Source organism: Centroberyx gerrardi, chromosome 19 (assembly GCF_048128805.1).
Source record: "Centroberyx gerrardi isolate f3 chromosome 19, fCenGer3.hap1.cur.20231027, whole genome shotgun sequence".
Lineage (NCBI taxonomy): Eukaryota > Metazoa > Chordata > Actinopteri > Beryciformes > Berycidae > Centroberyx > Centroberyx gerrardi.
This window is the reverse complement of record NC_136015.1, coordinates 8,216,570-8,239,637: the sequence shown is the minus strand read 5'-3', so window position 1 is coordinate 8,239,637 and position 23,068 is coordinate 8,216,570. Positions and strand designations below refer to the sequence as shown.

The 23,068-nt window shown below is 41.8% G+C and overlaps 3 protein-coding genes across 3 annotated transcripts; all 3 read right to left on the bottom strand.

The window, feature by feature from the left end:
- Window positions 1-6,159: 6,159 nt before the first annotated feature.
- LOC139922162 (tissue alpha-L-fucosidase-like) lies at window positions 6,160-10,765 on the bottom strand. Its single transcript, XM_071912613.2, has 8 exons — window positions 10,218-10,765; window positions 9,982-10,116; window positions 9,561-9,698; window positions 9,254-9,359; window positions 8,962-9,162; window positions 8,187-8,377; window positions 7,223-7,322; window positions 6,160-6,850 (listed from the first exon to the last, which is right to left on the bottom strand). The coding sequence occupies exons 1-8, from the start codon at window positions 10,565-10,567 to the stop codon at window positions 6,716-6,718; spliced, it is 1,356 nt and encodes a 451-aa protein (XP_071768714.2). The 5' UTR covers window positions 10,568-10,765; the 3' UTR covers window positions 6,160-6,715.
- Window positions 10,766-11,775: 1,010 nt separating this feature from the next.
- Window positions 11,776-16,240, bottom strand: LOC139922164 (tissue alpha-L-fucosidase-like). Its single transcript, XM_071912615.2, has 7 exons — window positions 15,825-16,240; window positions 15,218-15,352; window positions 14,785-15,028; window positions 14,356-14,556; window positions 13,369-13,559; window positions 12,740-12,839; window positions 11,776-12,638 (listed from the first exon to the last, which is right to left on the bottom strand). Exons 1-7 carry the CDS (start codon window positions 16,235-16,237, stop codon window positions 12,501-12,503), a joined length of 1,422 nt encoding a protein of 473 aa, XP_071768716.1. The 5' UTR covers window positions 16,238-16,240; the 3' UTR covers window positions 11,776-12,500.
- A 165-nt stretch (window positions 16,241-16,405) lies between these two features.
- zbtb8b (zinc finger and BTB domain containing 8B) lies at window positions 16,406-21,686 on the bottom strand. Its single transcript, XM_071912620.2, has 5 exons — window positions 21,601-21,686; window positions 20,504-20,698; window positions 18,332-19,247; window positions 17,972-18,150; window positions 16,406-17,318 (listed from the first exon to the last, which is right to left on the bottom strand). Exons 2-5 carry the CDS (start codon window positions 20,675-20,677, stop codon window positions 17,016-17,018), a joined length of 1,572 nt encoding a protein of 523 aa, XP_071768721.2. The 5' UTR covers window positions 20,678-20,698; window positions 21,601-21,686; the 3' UTR covers window positions 16,406-17,015.
- Between the last annotated feature and the right edge of the window lie 1,382 nt (window positions 21,687-23,068).

Genomic DNA, 23,068 nt, shown 5'->3' with positions numbered 1-23,068 from the left:
AAATCTTGTCATGTGGAGCCAAGACACTCAAATTCAATCTAGCTCCCTCCAAAAACCCCTTCCAAAGAGTCGGGAACTAGAGGGAAACCTCAGTTGTGAAATTTCCCTTCTGGAAAAGAGACAAGCTGGTGGTGTTTGGGAATTGTATACTGAGATCAAGATACACTTGCAGTAATTAATGGAATTATATATGAGTTTGTTGCGCTAGAAAAGACTTAGTGTTCCCTTCCCCTTCTCTTGATTTACTCCCTGAGATCATGATGTTTCCTCTGAACAAAGTGTAGCATGATTTTTAAAGTTTTGAGAGGGTCCCTCTTACATTTGCAAATTTGTGTCAAAAAATATATTATTTCTAATCTTAGCCTTTTGTATGGATGTTGCGTACAGGCTTGTGTGTGAGTGCACCATTGTGAATGCATTGGGAGTAGTGACTGAAGGGCTGTTTGTCAGAGGGGACATGAGTTTGTGATGAAGCCCGGTGAATACTAAGAGTCCAAATCAGCCATTTTGAAGAAGAAAAAAAAGACAAAAGACAAGAATCTTTTAGCATGACCTGTTTTTTCTTTTCTAACATTTGAGATGGAATGTGTTGAAAAATGGGATATTTTACTGGGAGATGTATATTTTATAATATAATCTACATTTAGATCTCTAGATTAGTAGAGACTATTGAGTACAGTATATGTACAAAAAGACATATATCAAATGTGAAATACTACAGTATTATTATGATAGATTATAGCATCGTGTGATACTACAGCTATGTGGCATATCCAGACTCAGTACATGTGAAAAGAATTTCAAATGATTATTATTATCTTCCGTATGTGAGAGCTGGGTCAGGTTCACAGGGTATAACTGGCAAGAGTGTAATTTGCCGAATATGATCCTCCTTAGGCCTATCATATATCCTCTGTCTGTGGTTCTAAGAAATATACTGCTGTATCCCCTCCTTTCCCCTTTTCCTCCTCTCTATTCCCTCTTTAGAACCAACTACATGTGCCTAACCAGCTATGTGTGGAGGTTTTCTTTGAACACAGTTTATATAGATATAGAGATATGTACATAGAAAAAGTATAAAATCTGCAGAGAATATTGTTAAAGAAAAAGTTTTGTATTGTATTGACATGCCATCCTGTCTTTCCCTCACTCACACAGTTACAATACACACATAAGACTGGCTGATTTTGTTAGTATAATACTGCATGTTTTATGACAACCCCCATTTGAAGGATTAACTTAACCCTAACCAGCAATTAACAAGAAAGCAAATTTTGTAGCCTATGAACATTTGTTTTTTTGTGTATTCCCTGATTTGAGAAATGACATTTGATAACATTTCGCAGTCTGATTATTTAAATGGGAAATTTCTTTGAACAAAGATTATATCCTCGGAGGATAATGATACTGGCAACCTTGAAACAGTATTCAATGTTTTGATTTGAAACCAACAGATCAACTTTACAACCTCCAACTAAAACAGGCTGTTCAAATCAAACATAATGTTTAATTCATTGCAGAAAGCTATTTATTTGAGGGGCAGAGCAGCCTTTTATCCCTCAACCTTTTCCTCTGTTGCCCTCAAATTTCATCCGGAGAAGAGGCATTTACAGCATTTCGGTGGTGTTTAACACAACCTTCATTAAACAAAGCACAAAGATCTGCTTTTATACTGTTACTCCACTGTGAAGGACTCTTAACTCCACCCTCACAATCCCATACACACCTTACTCCGGAGGCATGCCAAGGTCTTTCCACTGCAAGTCGGCCTTGAGGGACACCAGGAAGCAAAGAGGCCTCGTTTGGATATTTATCCACAGTAGCATGAACTACTTCTTCTGAAATTCTTGCTGACTTTCTCCTCTATACTTTCTATCACAAGAGTAACTAGATGAGTTGAGGTGTTAGCCAGCCATCTTGCCTTGAAACAGGTCCATTATAAACACTTATGCTTTTGGTGGGTGTGATTTTCATACTTTGGGTTCTGTATTTTACCTGTCCATCTGTCCTACAGTATACCTGCACAGTATAAATGTACAGGGGCATCGGAAACTTTCAGTTACAACAGTAGCGCCTGGGTGTAGTGTACAAGCATCATCTCAGCACTCACCACTCCATGAACCCTTTCACCTCTTTCTAAAAGTGCAAAAACCACACACGGACGGACGAGTCAACTCCGAGTACCTCAGTTTCTAGCAGCGGTGTCTCCAATCCTGACCCAGGCCTCTGTCCTCAGGGGATTCTTCAACACCACACAACCACGGACCCTGGAAATACAGGACAAGATAAGTCCTCCCACTGGAATATTCTCTGTATTCTCTGAATGAACAGGGGAAAACACTTGTGGGGAATCCAGTATCGCTAGTAGCCATTTTCTGAGACTTCAGAGCACTAGAGTCACAGGCAAGCGGTGGTTGAGGCGAGAGCTCAATTGTAGCCAATGTGTGTGCTGAATGCTGTGCGTCTGCGACAAATTAAACAGGAGGGACATTGTAGCAGCAGATTTGAGTTTTAGTTACGCAAACATTTCTCAGGGGCTGAACTGCTCTGGAGTTAGAAATCATGTTATTGGTTGACTTAAACCTCAATGGGCAGAGCCAAAGAACCACAGTTTTGTGACTGAAGACAACTGAAAAAGGCAAGGGTTAAGAGAGGAGGCAGCTAATATGAAACCTAGCACTCTTGCTACTAACTGAAAAAATGCAATGTAACCATATTATCCAGGTTAGCTAGTTAGCCTAGCTGACCTTCCAAGTTAAAACTAGCCTAGCCTGTAGTTGCCTAGGTAAGCTAGTTAGCTATCCTGCTGACCCTCCAAGATCATGATAGGCATATGGATCAATAAAAAAAGTCATTGGCATTAATCATTTTTGTTTATATTTGACCAGAGTTCCCTCTTTGCCATTCAGGTTTGCCAGTTGGCTCTGCCCACTAAGATTTACCTGGACCAATGAGATTATTTCTGCCTCCACAGCAGCTCTGACTTTGAAACATGTTTGTATAACTAAAACTCCAATCTGCCTTCAGCACTGAGGTGTAATTGTGTTTGTGTGTGTGTGTGTGTGTGTGTGTGTGTGTGTGTGTGTGTGTGTGTGTGCGTGTGTGTGTGTGTGTAGTTGTACTGTGAGGTTTGCTTTACAGTACACACACAGGTAACTATGTGGGTCAGAGACAATTAACTGAGCAATTACTATGTAATTAACAAAAAAATACCCTGCCACCCTCACGTTTACAAGACATGTAAATACCCGTTGCCAATGGACATTGCTCTCCTCAATATTACATGTATTGTTATTACAATTACTATGATTATTATTAGTATGATTATTGTCATTAAAAGGATTAATTATTGCCATCACCGTCATTATTATAAATAGTGTTGTCATTTCAATTATAGCTATGGGGTAACGTTGTTCTGTATTCAAGGGCGATTCTTATGTACAATAACAAAAAAAATAGTCTAATTTATGAAGACAAGTCTTTAATCGCTGCTACTAAGGAGATGGAGCAGAAGAAAAGAAAACTGACAATAGCTCTGGGAAGAAATATCTCTCTGGGGTCCAAGATGGGTCCTCCTATGAGGAGAGACAGATCACCTGAAGAGGAAAGGATGTGTTGAACAGACGGACCGGAAGGATGATCCAAACACAAGAGCTCATCCATGTGCTTTTATTCCACTCTGAACTCTTGAGTTGTGCTGGAGGAGAGAAAAACATGGACTTCAAACTGACAGACACTCCGCTCTCTGTAGTCTATGTAGCAAAAAAAAAAATAGTCCCTCGTCCGCTCCCCTTTCCACCTCTTCTTCTCTTTCACCTATTTCTTGTCATTCTCTCACTGAACACCACGGTTCTTAATTAGACGGGTTTGATACAGCGAGCTTTTCTGTCTCTAAGCTCAGTTTTCTTTCTTTATGTTGTTTTATACACACGTGTTTGATTCAGTGCCAAGATAGCATACTGTACATACGAGACATTAAATGCTTTTTGGGTTTTTTTTTCTCCTTTGAAATGGATTGACTGGAGCATATAGCAATAGTGATGCCATTAGAAATGAACTTTGTTGTTTTATAATGCCACCAATGGATACACACAAGATGCATGAGAGCACCCTGGCGATAACACGATTGGGGGTGTCGTCTGAATACGTGCTAGCCAACGGTCGAGGGTGTTGCACAGTGAGGTGTAAATCATGATTCTGTTTGTTGTGTTGTGGTTTTCATTTTGTACATACAAATTTATTTATTGATCCTCTATGTTTTATGGATCTAGATGTGTCCAGGAGCACGTCTGCTAGCGCTGAAGCCCAGAGAGATGGCACACTGTGACGTGGTTTACCCCAACACAGAATGTAACACTGTCAACGTTGTCAAAACATTTTCTAATGGCTAATATTATTACTATTAATATGATTATTATAAAGCTATTTTTAGCGAGTTAAACGAGGGGTGATGTGTATCTTTTGTCTTTTCTTTTGCGTTGATTCTCTGACTCCAATGTTTTAAACACTGAAAAAAGGTCATTTAATCTAGTTTTAAGTGTTAAAATCTGTTTTTTCTTTAAGCAAGTGAAAAAAGCGGACTGAAAAAGTCAGCTTGTTTCAAGAAATTATTCAATCAAATGTTTTTTTTAATATACTAATGCAGGGATCTGCCTTTTATTCTGCCTTGTTTCAAGATATTGACACTTGTTTCCAGAGAATTCCTTAAACAAGTGGCATTATCTCACCCCATTTACATAATCTTCCACTTGTTTTAAGAAAAATAAGATTTAAATGACTTGTTTTGATGGACATTTTTCCAGTAAAGAGATGCCCATCTGGCTAACACACAACTGGCAAAGGTCAAAGCGAAAAATTTCCCTAGAGACAATTTCCATTTCCACTTTCTTTCTTCCTTTCTTCCTCTCTCTGTAGGAATTTGCAATGCAAATGCCGAGCAGAGCACATTCACCTATAAAGAGGGTTAAAGGAGAACAACACAGAGCTGGCAGATATTCCCAGCCAAACACACCATCCCTTTGGGTACCAACTCCCCAGTCAGGCTTAAAGTTGGACTCATATATTGATGGGATATTCATGTTTATTCATTGTGCAGTTGTGGCAAAGAACTGCACTCAAAAACGTGCTACTGAATATAGACTAACTTTCCAGCTGAGCTTTAGCCACACTTCATGGTATACATAGGTGGGAGTGTGGGAAGTGAATGAGTAATGCCCTCCTCTCTCGAAACAACTACCGTTCTCAAGCAAGGCACTTAACCCTCAACTGCTCCTCAGTGTGCATCACTGTGAGCACGAAGCAGGAGTTTACTAAAAAAAAATGTGCTCAGCAGACCTTTCATAGGGAAATAAAGGTTAGACATATTAACGAACAAATGTTGATTTGGCAGGCACATTCAACATATGTCAAAAAACATTCTAAAAGTACCCACATTATCTGTTGCCAATCGTGCCCATGCAGTGTAGCCTGCAGGAAGAAGTGATTCACTCACACTTGTGTGTAAAAAGCACTCCCTTGGTTCTGAGACTAAACAGATTTGGATAAAGGTCACGGTTAACGTTTGACAGGTTTTCAGAGCGGTAAATATGGCTCAGCACAACAAGGCAGCTGGGAACTACAAGCCCGTATCAAGCCAAAGGCAAAAGGTTTTTTTTCCTGATACAGAGGAGGGATCGCAGTCGACCCCACAGTAGAGTGATAGGAGCTCAAGGGTGTTTGTTTAACTTGCCATTAGGCATATGGTACGACAACTTGGCTTCTTGAACTTGCATTCAAGCATTTCATTGTTTCAAAAGCCAGCAGGCTAGGGACATTACGACAAAGATTCCTGAAAAAGTGGACCTTCAAGAACTTGTATCTTAGAGTTACTCAATGTCCCAGTTGTGAACAGACTCAAATGTTTTAACATGGACTGAACTTGCCACCGGCCTCTGTCATTACCAAGTTCTGAACTTGTCTGCTTTCCCAGGCTTTGCTGACCTATACTTACCTTTGAAAGCACTATTTATAATCTGTGGTAATTGGAATGAGTCATTTCAAATATATCAAAGTAGTCATCAAAATAGCAAACACATTTAAACATCTGATGTACAATTTAACTTCTTTTTCTCTCTGCATGAAAACGCACTCATCAGACTAATCAAACAATCTTTTATTTAGTCATTTTAAAAGCGTACAGTACAAAAATAAAAGGTGCTTTGTATGCGTGTGCAACCGTTAAATTTTAAACAATCCGTTCTAAAATGAAACGTTTCTGAGACAGAGCAATTAGCCAGCTGACAAGCAGCCAGAAAATAGTTCACAAGCTCATTCCAAATCATTCAATCATTAATACAGAGCACAATTAACAATCACTGAGCTGTTAAATGTTTAGTCTGATAGCAACAAGGCTTCATTTTCCCCACTCAGCATCAATTGTAAAAAAAAACAAAAAAAACAATAAGCCATAAAAAATAAATCATTGGAAAGAGGAGGTGTTCCATTCTTTCATTTTGGCACATGGGGCATCATGATGCCTGCATGCCTGAAATGTTTATCAGGTTATAGTCAGCCAGCATTGATCAGAAATACACATCCACTACACCTGAGTTCTCCCATCAGCCAGAGGCAATTCACATTTCAGCAATTTTCCTCGTACATTCCAAACACATTGAAAACCTGAGTCTGTCAAATTCTAGATATTCACCCTTGGTTTAACACGTCAGGTCTCTGAGGCTCACAGGACGCCGTCCAGTCTGAGTGTCCAGGCCTGGCCGGGGATGAAGGGGAGCTCCGGCAGTAGGACAATAAGGCCAGCACTGGGGAAGATTGGGGACCACGACAAGGGCTTAGGATTCCCCAACAAGGTCACCTGAGAGAAGGGACAAAGATCAATGATTTAGCGTCTAACACTTCGCTCTGGGATGGGCATTAGTCTTGGATTACACAGAAATGACTGAAGCCCCCATATGAGGAATCATGAATCCATTCTGTAACTGAAGGATGTTTGTAAAGCTCATAATCTGAGGACTGAAAGTTCAAGTGTAGTGGACTTTAACAGCCAATAGTAGAAGTTGTGTATTTTCAGGTGAGCTAAAACATTGACATTCCAAATGATATGGCTCATCCACTGAATTTGTAGATTTTGTTCAATTTCTTTCTTGTCAAGGCTTCACTGGTGGCTCATGTGAGTTTTTATAATGTGCAAAGGCAACACAAAAAAGCAATGTCCCAGTCAACTTACCTTGGTGGTCTCTGATGTGTGGGGTTCAAACAGATGAAATGTGGACATGGAAGGCTTGGTTGTCATCGTGGCATAGACAGTGGTGCCTTTAGAAGTATACCTAGAATCAGGGTGATAGTAACTTTATAATCAATAATCTGCACTTCAATTATTTCATCAATCATTTTACTGTTTTTATTGGATCACAGCGACTGTTTATTTCTGTCCTGTACTCAACCCTGAAAACGCTCAGCAGCAGCTTTTCCCACGGCAGGATCAAGTAGGCTTTGCCATGGCCAATTTAATCCTTTAAAACTGTAATATGCAACTTTTTTTTTACATTAAAATACAAATATGTATGATATATCATACATCATCAGTCTGTCTGTCTGTGACATTTCCCTGAAATTGGCTTTTCAATGATGTTCAGCACAGTTTGGAGCGTTCACGGTGAGCTGAACGCTCATGAGTTGTGGCTAACAAGTTGAGGCTAGCGGCCACAGAGGGAGGTCATAGCTAATTCTTTGGAATTCTTCAAATCCAAACTCAATGCCTATCTATTTTCAAAAAAAAGGAAAGGAAAAAGGAAAGAAATGGAAGAATGAAAAAAACATTTTGCTCAGGGGTGTCAATTCGCTAAAAAAGGTATGGCAAAATCTCTGAATCTAATATAATCCATCAGTTTCTAAACCTGTTTATATCCAATGCATCTCTGACTGATGGCTTATTTGGTTGATGTGTCAATAAACATAGGTCACCAAACTATCACAGCTTACAGGGAACATTTGTCCTGAATGCTCCCGATGTGATTTTTTTTTTAATTATTTGGATATGGCTTCCACACAGATTTCTGCCAATTTTGCTCTCAATTATAATGACAGAAACTACAGGATCAAATTTGGACTGACTTCGACTAAGGTGTGGCGGGAGCCATACCTTGCCATACCCAGCTGAGGTCCATGATCCCCCCCCCCCCCTTTCTTACCAGACTGGTACAGTGCTGTTCTCGTTCTGGACCCTCCAGGGTTTGGAGGCGTAGATGGCCTCCCCGTTGATCTGCAGCCAGGCGCCCACGCCCCTGAGCCTCTCCTCAAAGAGCGGTGGGATCATCCCGTCAGGCGTGGGACCCACATTCAGAAGGTAGTTGCCTCCCAGAGCCACAGTGCGAACCAGATCCTGTACAGCAGAGGAGGACAGCCGGTCAGACACAGGACAGATCCTACAATACACTGGCCTATTAGATTAGATTAGATTAGATGGATCCCTGTGGGAATATTGGGTTGTTAGGGCAGCAAAGAGTAGGATATGGCTAAGAATAGACCAAATTGAAAGTACTGAAGATAATACAAGTACTCACAGCGAAAGAACATATCGATAATACAATGAGTAACTAAATACAGTGCCTGTGACAGATTTATATGTAAACAGTGTTAGCAGCTTACCGATCCACAATTCACATTATTATGCAGGCTGTCCAAATGTGCATTCTTGGCCTTCCAAGTGTGCCAGTGAGCATCGTTAGCTGTTCACATTATCAAGTATACAGACAGTAGTATACAAGAACATATGTACAGAAATGTATCCAGATGTGCAAATGTCCAACGTAAACTATTCATATTCTCAAATTTATAGACAGAAATGTTACAATCACAGAAATGTGCCCAGGACATGAAGATGTGGATTGTTATCTATTCACCTTAAAAGCCACATCCAAAAAGTATCACCTTACATAACGCGCTGTGCTATTGCCATCTCCTCACCTCAATGATACTGTGCAGATCCATCAGCTCATTCATCTTCATGTTGCGGCGGTAGCCCCAGGATAAAGTGTCCACAGATGTGCACTTCTCCCACTTGTGCTTGGGCAGCTGCCCTGGAGTGTACTTGTCGTCACAGTTGTAGTAGCCGCCATGTTTACAGGAGCAGCCCGCCCCCCACCTGTCATTGGTCACAATGACATCCTAAGACAAGAAAGATCTGATTTACAACCACTTAAAACATAAAGCCAAACCCGCCTTTCAGAGCTTATATGCTTGTCTTAAGGATGTTTACTTTAACAGGACTGTCATTGTAGAGCCAGGCGAGGAACTCGGTGGAGTTCCAGTAGGTGTCTGGTGCTTCCCAGTCCCCGTCAGACCAGATCACCTCAGGTCTGTACCTGCAAGACAGGGGGGGTGGAGAGGGCTCAACTATACTGTTGTCATGTTGTACTGGCATATGCCTGTATCTCATACAGTACTTTATACAAATAGGTCTGGCCTTACAATAAAGTAGCACAATGCATACAAAGAACACATGCCTTAAATGCCTCAAGCCCTCACATACAGGTATTACAATCAACTGATGCAGTGCTACATACCTTACAACCATGTTATAAAGCTCTGGCAGTAGTTTATGCAACACAAACTCCTGTGTTTTGAAGCCATTCTTCTTGTCAGACAGGTAAAGAGGGTGGAACCACTCATACAAGGAGTTGTAGAGTCCATAGTGCAATGACCTAGATGAGCAAAAAGGAAAAAAAAGAAAATAAATGACTGTCTAATAAGGAAGCTGGCACACAAAGCATCACCTGAATAGGACAGGGCATATAACAGTACATCTTTCATTTTTTACCAGGGGTTCTAAGGTCCATCCAGGGAAATACACATCCTGCCTATATTACCATGTCAGCATCACGCAGGCAACCTCAAGTTGAACATCATGTGTTTACATAACTGCTACTACTAGTAACGTTACTACTAGCAATAATAATAATAATAATATGTATTTTTAGGGCCCACCTGTTGCGCACGGCCTCTCCCAGGTCTCCTACAAGGTCTCTGTGAGGACCAGTATCAACAGAATTCCAGTTCCAGGAGTTTGGAGATCCCCAGTTAGTAAATCCTTCGTGGTGTTTGGCAGTCAAGACGACATACCTGAGATTAAGTTCATGGTTAGGAAATATTTGCACCAGGATAGGGTAAACAACCAAAAGGCATACATAAAGTTATATATCACAGAACAGAAAAGCACTCACTTTGCACCAGAAGCCTTGAATATGTCTGCCCACTCCCCCGGGTCAAAGAACTGGGCATGAAACTGGGGTGCAAACTCTGGGTAACTGAACCCCGGCGGGTAGTTCTTCGACATGTAGCTCACACACTTCTGGTCGGGAGGCTGCTGGCCTTGCCAATGCCACCAGAACCACTCACTGCCAAACCCGGGAACAGAAAACACCCCCCAGTGGATGAAAATCCCCACCTTGGCCTCGTCGTACCACGACGGCAGCGCTCTGGCGTCCAGACTCTTCCAGTCCGCAGTGTACCGGGCCGCGGTTTGCGTGACAAATGCACCGAGAAGGAGAAACACGGCACAGGCGAGCATCATTGCAGTAGGTTACCTGTAAACTACTCCAGTTATGTACACGCCTCGATAGTATACTGGGAAGTAAAGCCAAACACTTTTAAAACTGCTAGTACTTCTCCGGAGACCCGTGGAGCAGCAAGCCTACGACGGGAATATATTGTCGAATTACTCGGCTGCCTAGTGCCTCTTATATGATAGACATTTTATAGGTTTGTTGTGTCTGTCTGTGCAGGAGAAAAGTCATGTTTCCCATCACGTGACAGTAATCACATGACTTTTTTATTTGATTTTATTTAACATCTGAACATTGTACAGGGGAATACGGTTAAACTATTGCTCTTGCAGTGTCAGAAAGGCCAAAATATTTTTCATTTATGAGTGTGACTGTCTCTTAAATGCTGTTTAAAGTGTCCTCACTCTGCTCTCACCAGTGTCAAGCCTGTCAGGATAAACGATAAGACTTCCGGTCAAACTTTCAAAATAAAAGTCTTTTTGCAACGTTTTGCGACGAAGTAGCAAGGAAGAAATAAAGAATACATGTATCTTAGAATCTGTACTGATTTTTTTTTCCCTTAAAAGCCATTTTTGCAGCATAAAATTAAGGCTATAGCAATCACAGGGTATTTCAGTGGTAGGCCTAGTTTATTCTAGCTGACTTGACACTGGATATTGGAAGTCTATATTGTGGAACCTTTAGAAAGAAATGCTTCCACTATTGTGTTTTTTTTTTTCTTTTTTTCTTTTGTTTTTTTTTTTTAGATGGATGTCATCCCTCTAAATATTCTGTCTTTGTGTTAAAGTCATCAAATATTTTTTTGCCTTAAATTCCTGTTGCCTACACAAGGTGAGCAGGGTCGCCCATTTGGAGTTGCTCCAGGCTGCAGCTGTACATACTCAGAAGGTACCACTTCATCAAAAAAATACTTTGCAGCATAAAAATTGCCTGACCTCCGGTCCTATCCTGGCTAAGTCTGTGTAGCTTGACGCAGCTGCTCTTCGCTCCTGCTGCAGCAGTCTATAGTTTTATCTGGGCATATTGTGTTGTGCTCACGGGCCTATGCTATTGGTCCTATCCTTATGTCGTTACACATTATGAAATGTATAAGTAAAAAAATTGCCTTTTGCAAAGCGAAACAGCACAAGTATCTACACTACTATAGAATGTAGGATCATAGGGTTTGTGCGTAAAGTGATAATACTTTACATTGGAGAAATATAATAAGCTTCAATTGAGAATTATACAGCATTTTTTTTATTTAAACAATACAGACTGATAACAAACAGGGCTGTCCATTTCAAACACACACACACACACAAAAACCCCCACAAATGGTGTATTTTTCATTATTTAGGAAACCCTCTCACAATGTAAAAATGAGCTTGTATCAACATTTTATAAAAACATTACTTCAATTGTTCCAAGATTATTCCACAGTAATTAAGGTGAGCTGTGCTATTCTCTCTCTAAAAAGCCTACTTATCATAATCCCTCTTGACTTTTAATGGTCTTAAATTCTCAAGTGTGTATTATGTAAAGTAGTTATATTATCTAGATTGTTCATGAAATTTTGTGCAGAATGGAAATGAGGCTTTCTTAAAAGGTATCCAGAGACTTCTGACATTGTAATACGAGGATAACGGAGCAACTGGCCCTTTATCCTTGAGGTGAAATATTTGCGGTTCTTATGTGACTCATAGAAGTCACAAGATACCAAGAGAGACCATGTGATTGACCACAAAATGTTGGGTTAACTTTCCAGGCCCTGCTGTGAACTCCAGCAGCCTTTTAGAAATTACTGCATCATAAATCATATCCTGACCTTCAAAGTCAAACCCCACTGATCACTTGGTTAATTTGCAATCACACAAAATTAAATGGAAATGGAACAGATTTTGTAATTCATTAAAAATTAATATAACAGACATTCCCCAATCTCCTTCTGACTCTCTGATGTTAGGCTACTCCCTCCAGCCTCAGAGTCCAGGCGTTTCCAGCAGATACTGGCATTGCAGGCAAGACAATCAACAGCCCAGTTGTTTGCTTCATTGGGGCCCACTTCAGCAGCATGGTAGGATAGTCCAGAAGTGTAATCTGCGGACATGAAAGACGTGTGTATGTAGAGTTTGTAATAAAGACAAATTATGGTGAGTGGAATTGAACTTTATAGGTGTAAGAGTGTGTTTAAGGCTTACTTTGGTGGCCCCAGATGTCTTGGGTGATGTGAGTTGAAGTGGTTGTTTGGACGGCCAACCGAGCATTATGGCGTAGACTGTACTGTTCTTGGCAGTGTACCTATAAGAGGAGCAAACCGTGGTTAGCACATAACTACGTAAGGGCCTTGAACTATCACAATGAAATGGGAAATGACTTTTTCACCCTGTTAGCTCATTCTCCATGTCATAATGTACACCTATTTAACAATAAATGCCAAAAAAAACATTACAACATTTTTATTTTCTTGTATTTTGTATCACAATTCCATACTTTTACTTGCGGGGAAATAGTGTATTTTCTTGCTTACTTCATTGCATACCAGTAAGCGTACATAAAAACTCCAGCCAACATTATGCACAAAGTATTTTTGAACTGTTGAATATTTTTCAACACTTTTGAACAGTCCCTCCCTGTGTTTCAACCGGAAATATGTTGAATTACAGAAGCAAGACACTATCAAAATACCATCTCCTAGTCAAATACTTTCCATAGCATAATGTCTCTTATTGACCAGTACAAAGGCATATTAAACTACATGCGACTTCCCACAGTGTTTACTGACTGAATGCTGCAGTTTCTCCATAGTATTGTTTTAGTGTCCTCTCACCAGACAGTGGCAGTGCTGTTCTCTGTCTGGACCCTCCAGGGTTTGGAGCCATAGATGGCCTCCCCACTGATCTTCAGCCAGGCACCAAGTCCCCTCAGCCTCTCCTCAAACACTGGGGCAATCATTCCATCCGCCATAGGCCCGATGTTCAGCAGGTAGTTGCCACCCATTGCCACCACATACACCATGTCCTGAGAGCAGAAAGGGATAGAGACACAGACAGTGAGACTAGACTCATCACTGAAAGATGTTGCTTGAACAAACTTGACTCATTCTCAAAGAAAAAAACAACTCTGGAAATCAAAAAGTAATCTCAAGCTCAACCCAGACATCTGCTAGGGCTCCAACCAACTGTCGAGGGAATTTTACGCAGACTTTTGAAATGTTGCACAAAATAAATGTGAATTCGGTGCGTTTCCATCAACTGGGTTGAAGCGAATGAGTAGACTTCCTGAATGTTAAAAAAAAAAAAAAAAACAACCACAAGAAAAATGGAAAGAGTCTTTCAAGAATTGATTAGTATTTGGCAGGTTGTTATTGTTTTTCAGTGTCAGCTAATGTTGGCCATATTTCATGCTGACTGACTGAAGATGAAAACAAAGAAATGCTCTTGGCAATATTCCAATGCACCGACAAATGGCATATAACCATGATGCTGTCTTATACATGGGAGTGACACTGTGTATAACATTTATAGGAGGTTCTGGTGGACAGATGCAGACGACATTTCAGAATGTCTAAAGTCATTTTTCAAATGTTGTGCAATTAGACTGAACCAAGTTGATGTCATTATTCATTTGACAAATGCATTTCTTCTGCTATTTATCACATACTGTCTCGACAACATATTTTTCTGCCTCAAGCAAGCATACAAAGGAAATTTTATCAAAATTAACCATTTCCATTCAGCATTTCAATGCAATATATCATAACCCAGCTTCTGTTGACGTTCATCACCGGTGTGCATCACCTCCTGTGACCTCTCACCTTTATGATGGACGGCAGGTCCATGAGTTCGCTGAGCCTCATGTCTCTTCTGTAGCCCCAGGAGAGAGTGTCGATGGACTGGCACTTCTCCCACTTGTGGTCCGGTAGTTTACCAGGGGTGAACCTGTCAGCGCAGTTGTAGTAGCCTCCATGTTTGCAGTAGCAGCCTTTACCCCACCTGTCATTGGTCACCACCACATCCTGAAGAAGCAGCAAGTCAGTGATGAGAACATAGGGATGAATAATAAATAAAAGTTCAATGAATCAAGTATGACTGTGCAGAATTATGTTTATTTCTGAGCCACAAATCTTCCACACAACACTCCCTTCACCTCATGATCCGTAGGTATTTCAGAAGAATAAGCCTACATCTTGGCAATAGACATGATGATTGAAGTAGGAAACTAATCTTTACTAAGCCTCTCTCACCTTGACTGGGCTGTCATTGTAGAGCCAGGCCAGGAACTGGGTGGAGTTCCAGTAGGTGTCTGGTGCTGACCAGTCCCCATCAGACCAGATCAGATCGGGCTTGTACGCCATCACAAGGTTCACTAGCTCTGGGAGAGTCTTCCGGGCTACGAAGTTCTGCGTCTTGAATCCAGAGGCTTGGTCCGACAAGAAAAGTGGGTGGTACCATTCAAATAGAGAGTGGTACAGTCCAAAGTGCAGCGACCTGGTGAGAGAGTGCTAGGGGTGAATATAGAAAACTGGTTCGCATTATCTGTTATTATTTATAACCTAATAACCTTTTACACTTTCCATGACCTGACTTGCATTGGGCGAAAGTAAGAAATAAGTCGTAAGGAATGGAAAAAAATGGTATTTCTTAATCAAATCTAGATGCAGCCTCATGATCTCTCACCTGTTCCTGATAGCCGCTGCCAGTTCTCCCACCAGGTCCCTGTGAGGCCCAGTGTCCATGGAGTTCCAGTTCCAGGAGTCGGCTGAGGGCCAGTTGGTGAAGCCCTCATGGTGCTTGGATGTGAACACCACATACCTGACAAAGCATGCACACAAACGCCCACACACACACAGTTCAGGGACAGGGAACGGGTATTTTCTCAAAAGGGAAGTGATTGCTTAAATTTGCCACCAATAAACCGAGTAGCTTTTGAATGCTGAGGAGTAAGTTTGAGTTTTGAGAGCCATGTATTACTACTAGTCTATGTCCTCCTGTAACTCAAGTTCGTAGTTACAGGGAGAAAGCACATACTTAGGTGTGCATGTCTGACAAAGAAACCAGACAGGCAGGTGTGGCTATAGCTAAGCAAACAGAACCGACAAAAGGGACACATATGCTGCACAGGCAGTGAAAAACAACTTCTGTATTTCTGCCATTTTAGACATGAATCAGGATATAAAAAGTATGAACATTTCTGTGGCACCATGTGATGGCTGGTAAAATGACATAGCCTACTAATGACACTATGGTCATAGGTTATTTAAGATTAAAGAGCCAATGAACTTACTTGGCTCCAGAGGCTTGGAATATTTCTGCCCACGTGCCAGGGTCGAAGAATTCTGCGTGAAACTCGTGCGCAAAATCCGCGTATTTGAAGCCCGTCGGGTAGTTTCTCTGCATGAATTCAACTTCTGCTGCGCGTTTTTTGGACTGCCACCAATACCAGAACCACTCGCTGTACTGGCCGAAGCCAGGGACGGAGAACACCCCCCAGTGGACGAAAATCCCAATCTTGGCCTCGTCGAACCACTTGGGCAGGGGTCTGGCGTCCAGGCTGGTCCAGTCCGCTGTGTAGCGCGCTGCGCATCCCCGTCCTAATGCAAGTATCACGATAACAGCGGTACATGAAATTACACACGTAGGTCGTATTTGAGGTGCCATCATGCCGCCTGTGCTGCTCCTTCCTGCATACATGCACATACATTCAGTCCTTTGACTTGTGGAGGTGGCATCCAGGAAGCAAGAATAACTACACCAACAAGTCCAGCAGGAATTTGATCTACTCTATTGGCAACGTTGGAATATTGTATATTGGTCCTTTTTGTACAGGAGGCATGCTGAAGGAAAACAAGAGCGCACATTGCATGTCAAGTATCGTTTTTATTTGGCAGGAACTTTGTATATCAAGAGGTTCATAAATATCTGCATGTAGAGACAAATGCATGACAAATGCAAAAGTAGAAACGACAATCATATCCACAGCTATACACCACATTTATTGGAACATATCCTCAATAGCCCCATTATTGAATATCCATAATTTTGTGGAACAAAAACAGAACAAAACAGGAAACATTAAGCGTCCATGTCCATCCTCAGTCCAAGAATCCAGGAGCTACAGCTTTCATATTTAAAATGTTCCCTATATTCTCTCTAAAGAGGCATTTAGTGGGTGTCATCTCAATTGTGCAGAGATGTGTGTATGAAATGAAAGACCACATTTACCATTTGAAAAGACAAAGGTTCAAAAGGTACAAAAATCTCCTAAATCCTCTTGAGGTAATCTACTTGCTGACAGGCAAATCATTGGATTGATAAACACAAGGTTTCCATTCAACAAGAAACAAGATGGCTTTCCGGTCACAAACGAGTCAATAAATAAAATAACATAGTAATAATTTAACAGAAAAAAAACAAAACAGTTCTGGGAATGGTTCCTTCGCTGAGTACAGTAGGCTCGGGACACACAGTGGGCGACCTACATCATTGCAGACTCAGCCAGCTGCCTTTCAAGCATCTGTTTCTCCACCAAGTCCTCCACTCTGCCGACCTCCACCTCATCTACGTCGTCCATAAAACTGGACCAATCCGTGCCCCCGTCCCCGCGTTCCATGGGCTCTGGTTGGCTGGCAGGGTGGATGGGGGCGGAGTCGTCGTGGGTGGTGGTCACACAGTTGCAGCTGTCGCAGATGCCGAAACGCCTGAGCCCCGGGGAAACGTTGGAGCCGGTGAAGGTCCGCCTGCAGCTCTTACATGCTACTGGCCAGCAGTGCCTATGGACCTGTTGATGGAGGATACAGTAAGAGAGGCAATAGTGTATAAGCTATTCTGCACAGGCCGACACAAATGTGGATAATTATAAGTAAAGCTAAAAGTAAAACTAATTGCCTCCATGGAGAGCAAAGGCTACTGCTCTCCCTCTTTCATTTTATTCTCCACATACACACAAACAAGCAAAAAATGGAGAGTGCACTTGCTTTTCAGAGCACTCTACTATAAAAAAAAAAAAAAGAGTCAGAGTGAGTCAACTAATTGCTGCTTACGACTAACTGCTAGTAATTCATGGCTTCAATTGATTTTGCACTGACCATTGTCACCATGTATTCTTGTAACTACTGTATTTCTTGACTGTAAAACTGTATTTTCTCTGTGAATTTTTATTAATATTTTTTGTTCTCAGGTCTGTTGGAAAAAGATTTCAAATTGCAATAAGACCTGATTAAACAAAAGATAAATGAAAGAAATGACACTTTTACACTTTGTAACTATACAAATCAGGTTATGCAATTATTTCTTATAAAAGTGTGTATCCTCAGCCACCCACTGAATCTAGTACATAACATTTCAAAACCAGCTTAGATGGGGTGCAAATAGCGCAACATAATTAAAACTAGGTCCATTATGTTACACAGTCACAAACACACCGGTTCTTACACTGAGGGCGTGGCTGCGAAGGTGCTCCTGCCTCGTGAACCTCTTGCCACACATGGGACAGGGGAAGGGCCTCTCTCCAGTGTGGCAGCGGATGTGTCTCTTCATGATTCCCTTCTGCTTGGCGGTGTACGGGCAGAACGGGCACTTGTGGAGTTTCACTGGCACTACCAAGCCATCACCTGTAGGGGGAGAGAGAGGCCAACAGTTCATAACCGCCTCAATGGGACAGGGCTGTAAAATGTAACATACCCTACTGTTGTGTTGAGAGAATTTAGCGAGTGCAACATGGCATTAGTTCCAAGATGCATTTTTAGGCAGCATAATCAATCAGCTGGGTTTGATCTTGCCACTTCCAATTACCTGTGTCCTCTCCAAACCAATCAGACTGGATCTCCATGATAGATGATCCTCCCAGCCCCAGGCCCTCATCCATTCTGCCTCCTCCAGTCCCAGCACCTAGTCCATGGGTAAAGCGCTGGTCCACTCTGTCCCCAAGAGGACTGGAGCCTTCACCTCTGGCCAGCACTTCCATAAACTGCCTGGCATTAATGGAACTGCTGTATCCCAAAGGGGAGCGCTCATTGCTGGGAGAGGGACTGGGGGGAAGTAGTCTGCTGTGATGAGGGTGATGGAGAGAGGGTCCGGGATACAAGGCTATGTCTTTGGTGTCGGGGGACTCCACCAGCTCTTCGTCGGGGTCATACTCAATCTTGGGGTTCACTAGCTCTGGAGTCAATGCAGAGGAGGAGGAGGAAGAGAGGTTGATCTGATCTATGTGTCCCTTCTGCCCTTCTCTCCCCGAGGGGAAGTCTCCCCTGGAACTGTAGTCGCTCTCCGTGTCCCTGCTGGTGCCTGGAGGGGTGGCCACGGGGACAGAGGAGGGGGTTCTAGCTGAGGCCACGGACTCCGAACCTAAACCCGTCCCTCTATCTGCCTCAACCACCTGTGAATGAGGCTCCACAGCCCCTGCGACGCTGGAGATGGTCGCAGCAGGAGTACCGCTATCTGCAGGGCCCGATCCTCCATCCTTTGCCCTCTTCTCTTTCTCCTTGTCCTTCTCTTTCTCCCTGTTGCATATTTCCAGGGAGGAGCGGATGTAGCCCTTGCAGAAGTTGACCAGGTCAGTCATCTGCAGGTAGCTGGCTGCCGACATCACCTCAATGACATTGCTGCTGTTCAGAGCCAGGCGGCCAGAGTAGAGGAAGTCCAGGATAATGGAGAAGGCATCAGCTGTCACAATGTCCAGTGATGCTGTGCTGTAGCGCTGACCACTGTCCTGAAGAGAGATGCACGAGTGAGTTCAAGACAACATGGAGTTCAATTACTCAAAAATATAAAGGCGTGACATGTATAGGACTAGAGTGTGTGCTAATAAATAAAATGTTACTTTTAATAATTTGCTAATCTGGTTAACTTCAAAAGCTTTTAACAGCAATAAGATTAAAAGGCAGCATGGATGTAATTTGCAGCTGTACAATGGTTTGGCCTAGTTTGATTTAATAGATCTGTGATGCTAACCCATACCACTCATTTCTACAATTTTCCATCCTCTTACAATGTTTCCCCTACATAGAGCGCCGCTGTGGAATCTCTTCCACCGCTGCTGAGATCAGGAGTTTTGTAAACATAGGCTACTCGGATGCAAATGGCCCATTAGATTGAAACCTACATTACTACCAACCCATATGAATTTGTATGCCAAATTAAAATGTATAAATTACTCTCCCCTACAATCAGCAGAACACGGTTCTTTTGAAAGCCATTGTTCATATCAGGACATAATACTGAATGACAGCTGGGTTCACACACTGCCTGGGTTTACTGCATTTACTTTCGCTTTGAACCTCAACTCCTGCTGACAAAACGTTTTCGCTAGTTTAAAAAGACAGCAGTCAACGGAATTACTGTGATGCGTACAGCCAAATAGTGCATCGTGCTTCATGTGTTAAATTGACTCATCGGGGACAGCAGAAACGTTGAAAACTGCAGTACTGTTCATAGCCTACATAAGCTTGCACCTTACACTGCAGTTGCAGTGGGTTAATGAGTTCACATCAATCTCTATACATCACATACATTTCTCAATCAGGGGCCGTTGTGGAAATCTCTTGCTATACTGTTTGTCACAGCCATTCAATTCTGATGTCAGCTGCGTGTTGGATGCCCCACTTAGCTGGAACATGTATGGTCTGTGCGAAAGGCGGGGAATCAACTGGCACGCAACAATAGCTGAGGCTGAGGTTACAAAGCAGCTCGCCCACAACAGCTTACAAAGAAGTTGTTTTTTTCCCCTTTGAGGAACAAATTTTGTTTGTTTCTAAGTTTGTTTACTTATTTATGGTGTCAGTATAACAATAAACACTATAACAGTAAAATACACTTTTGTAGACACTTCGTTAAGTTTTGGATCTTAGTCATGCACAGCGCAACGCAGAATCTGGTCACATGTAATCTTGAGAACCCTTGCAAAACACACGTTCACCGCTACTGGAATAAAACCCTTGGGGAAACACCGCTCTTAGCTTTGCTCACCTGCAGGTAGTGAACCAAAAGAGCCCGGAAGTAGCCACTCCCAGCAAACAGGACATTACGATGGGCCTTGAAGACGCGCCCCTCGACAAGGATGCTGCAGTCACAGAAGAAGTCCCGCTTACGCTGCTCATTGAGCTCACACAGCAGCTTGGACAGGTAGCAAGGCACTTCCATGTCGCCACACCTCAGTGGGCGCTGGCAGAGAAAGGGAAGAGAGAGATAGCTTGGTTAGAAGTGGGAAGGCAGGGGGGGTCTTTGGGAAGGAAAGGGCAGAAAGGTAGGTCGAGTACAACTTCTTTAATGAAGATAAATCAGAAATTAGACTTTTTGGCCCATAATACCAAACATTTCATTCAAAAACAATATCAGCTGATAAAGCCAGTTGCCAGACACTTATGAGTCATCTTTGACACCAATCTTATCATTGAGGTTCAGATCAAGAGTTCTGCAGTCCTATTTCATTAACAACCATCTCCAAAATTAAGCAGTTTTAACACTGATGGCTATGCCTTGCCACTCTCCTTTTCTTGTATAGCCTTGTTTCTGTTTGTGCTAGTTGCAAAGCACTTTGCACACACTGTTTTTGAAAAGTGCTATACAAATATAGCTATTATTGTTATAGTAGCCTACCAAAACAAAAGGGGCTACAAGTAAATGAAGAAAGCTGCTGGTAGCAAATATGCACTATGGGTTGTCAGTACCAAATATTACATTTCCCCTTGCAACATTACACTTCAAATGCCCTTCTCAGATTCCTGTTCTTGCTACTGAAATGCCCATGTTGGGCATGTTGACATGCCATGTCTTTTCCATGAAGTTATTGTATTTTATTCTTCTTTTTTTTTTTAATCACTGAGGTTGGCTGAAGTTTATTACCCCAAACAAACAAACATAGTTGACACACATGGCTGACAGAAGCAACAAAGGAAAGGCAACAGTCAAATAATCCCACTTTGGTTAAACCTAGAGAATGTTAGCTTGTGTTGCTAACGGCAACAACAGCTTTCGTAAAACGCAACAGCAGAATAAAACTGACCGTACTTTTCTAAAAGTGCCGTTATACCATGCGATAAAAAGACATAATACAATTGTCTCACCAGTCTAAGCGTCTGGAGGTGATAAAACTTCTACCATATCACGAAGATGTATCTCTAAGCTCATTCTGCAGCAGCCAAAAACTTCCGCATCCAGCAAACTGTGACGTGTTGACTTTATCCAATGGGGACGGAAGGGGGCGGGGCTCTTAACAAGTGTTGCAAAAAAAATCTGATGTGACTCGAATGCCACTAAATACCATGATAATGAACTGAATGTATCATCAGATTTCAGGTACGAATTTGAATGTGTACATATACAAACCAATGCTGATTACAGACTATATTAGATTATATCCAATTAATTACCTATGGTTCTCTAAATGAATTCATCCCCTCTTTTGATAAAGGAGTATGACTACATTCAGGGGTGGCAGGGTAGTCTAGTGCTTAGGGAGATCATCCCATAAAGGAAAGGTCCCAGATTTGACCCCCACAGCAGCCATGTGTCCTTATTCCTGTTCAGGGTCATGGGGGGCTGGAGCTTATCCCAGCATATAATGGGTGGAAGGCAGGAAAACCAGTCCATCAAATGGCTAACAGATTGCCAGACAATCACTCACACCCACATTCATACCTATGGGCAATGTAGTCTCCAATCCACCTGAAATTTATTATAGGATTATTATAGTTATTTTTCAGTAAGCAATGCAGAGGATTGTGCATTAGCGTGCTCTTCCAAATAAGGGCATGACCCTGGTGGCTGTATTAATTCTTATGTGTAAACCAATTTGTATATTTTAATTTTTAAACTAATTTCAAACTAGATTGTTGTCTCACAATATGCAAGTGTTATATATCTAATTAATTAATTAATTAATTATTTTTTTGCTGCAGTGGATAGTGTGAGTAGTCCTCTTCCATATTTGAATTATGACCCCGCCACAACCACTCCTTTATTTAATGAACCTCCAGTCAGAGTATGGACTGGTTAAAGATTAAAGGCATATACAAAGACAGTATTTTATACAAACCTAGTATGTTGCTGAAGTATTAAAAGAGAGTTCCATCATTGTGTGCGTTCCTTATGTGATGTGAAACATTGACATGGAAATTGGCATAAAACATCTGAAGTTTATTTTGTGTATTTTAGGCTGTGTTCCACCCAACCATGATCAACACAACACAGAAACTACAATGTAAAAACACCAGATCACACAAGATCAAGAGGTTAATCTACAGGATTACATTGCATTACAGGTTCACATTACATGTGTGCTAGAATCAGGTGGTGAAGTTTACTACAAATAGGGACTAAAGATGTTACAAATTACCCTCATGTTGAAATAAGACCCCTACCCCGCACCCCCCAGCACACACACACATTAACACACACATTCTCATTTAGTCCTTATTGGTACTATAGGCTATAATTGACCTTAGCCATCCTTTAAAGTAATAATACTGCTTTGTCATTTGCTTGAAAACAAAACATTTTGCGGTGCTGGATGCTCGTTTCGTAGCATCGTCC

What these genes read in the sequence shown, in the direction of transcription:
- LOC139922162 (XM_071912613.2), bottom strand. Translation starts at nt 10,567, where the DNA reads ATGATGCTCGCCTGTGCCGTGTTTCTCCTTCTCGGTGCATTTGTCACG. An exon ending in TTCAAGGCTTCTGGTGCAAA is followed by an intron (nt 10,117 to 10,217) that starts GTGAGTGCTTTT and finishes ACTTAATCTCAG; the next exon opens with GTATGTCGTCTTGACTGCCA. An exon ending in ATCTGCACAGTATCATTGAG is followed by an intron (nt 8,378 to 8,961) that starts GTGAGGAGATGG and finishes TCTGCTGTACAG; the next exon opens with GATCTGGTTCGCACTGTGGC.
- LOC139922164 (XM_071912615.2), bottom strand. Translation starts at nt 16,237, where the DNA reads ATGTGCATGTATGCAGGAAGGAGCAGCACAGGCGGCATGATGGCACCT. An exon ending in TTCCAAGCCTCTGGAGCCAA is followed by an intron (nt 15,353 to 15,824) that starts GTAAGTTCATTG and finishes ATGCTTTGTCAG; the next exon opens with GTATGTGGTGTTCACATCCA. An exon ending in AGACATCTGGGGCCACCAAA is followed by an intron (nt 12,639 to 12,739) that starts GTAAGCCTTAAA and finishes TCATGTCCGCAG; the next exon opens with ATTACACTTCTGGACTATCC.
- zbtb8b (XM_071912620.2), bottom strand. Translation starts at nt 20,677, where the DNA reads ATGGAAGTGCCTTGCTACCTGTCCAAGCTGCTGTGTGAGCTCAATGAG. An exon ending in TTGGTTTGGAGAGGACACAG is followed by an intron (nt 18,151 to 18,331) that starts GTAATTGGAAGT and finishes CTCCCCCTACAG; the next exon opens with GTGATGGCTTGGTAGTGCCA. An exon ending in TTCGCAGCCACGCCCTCAGT is followed by an intron (nt 17,319 to 17,971) that starts GTAAGAACCGGT and finishes CTCCATCAACAG; the next exon opens with GTCCATAGGCACTGCTGGCC.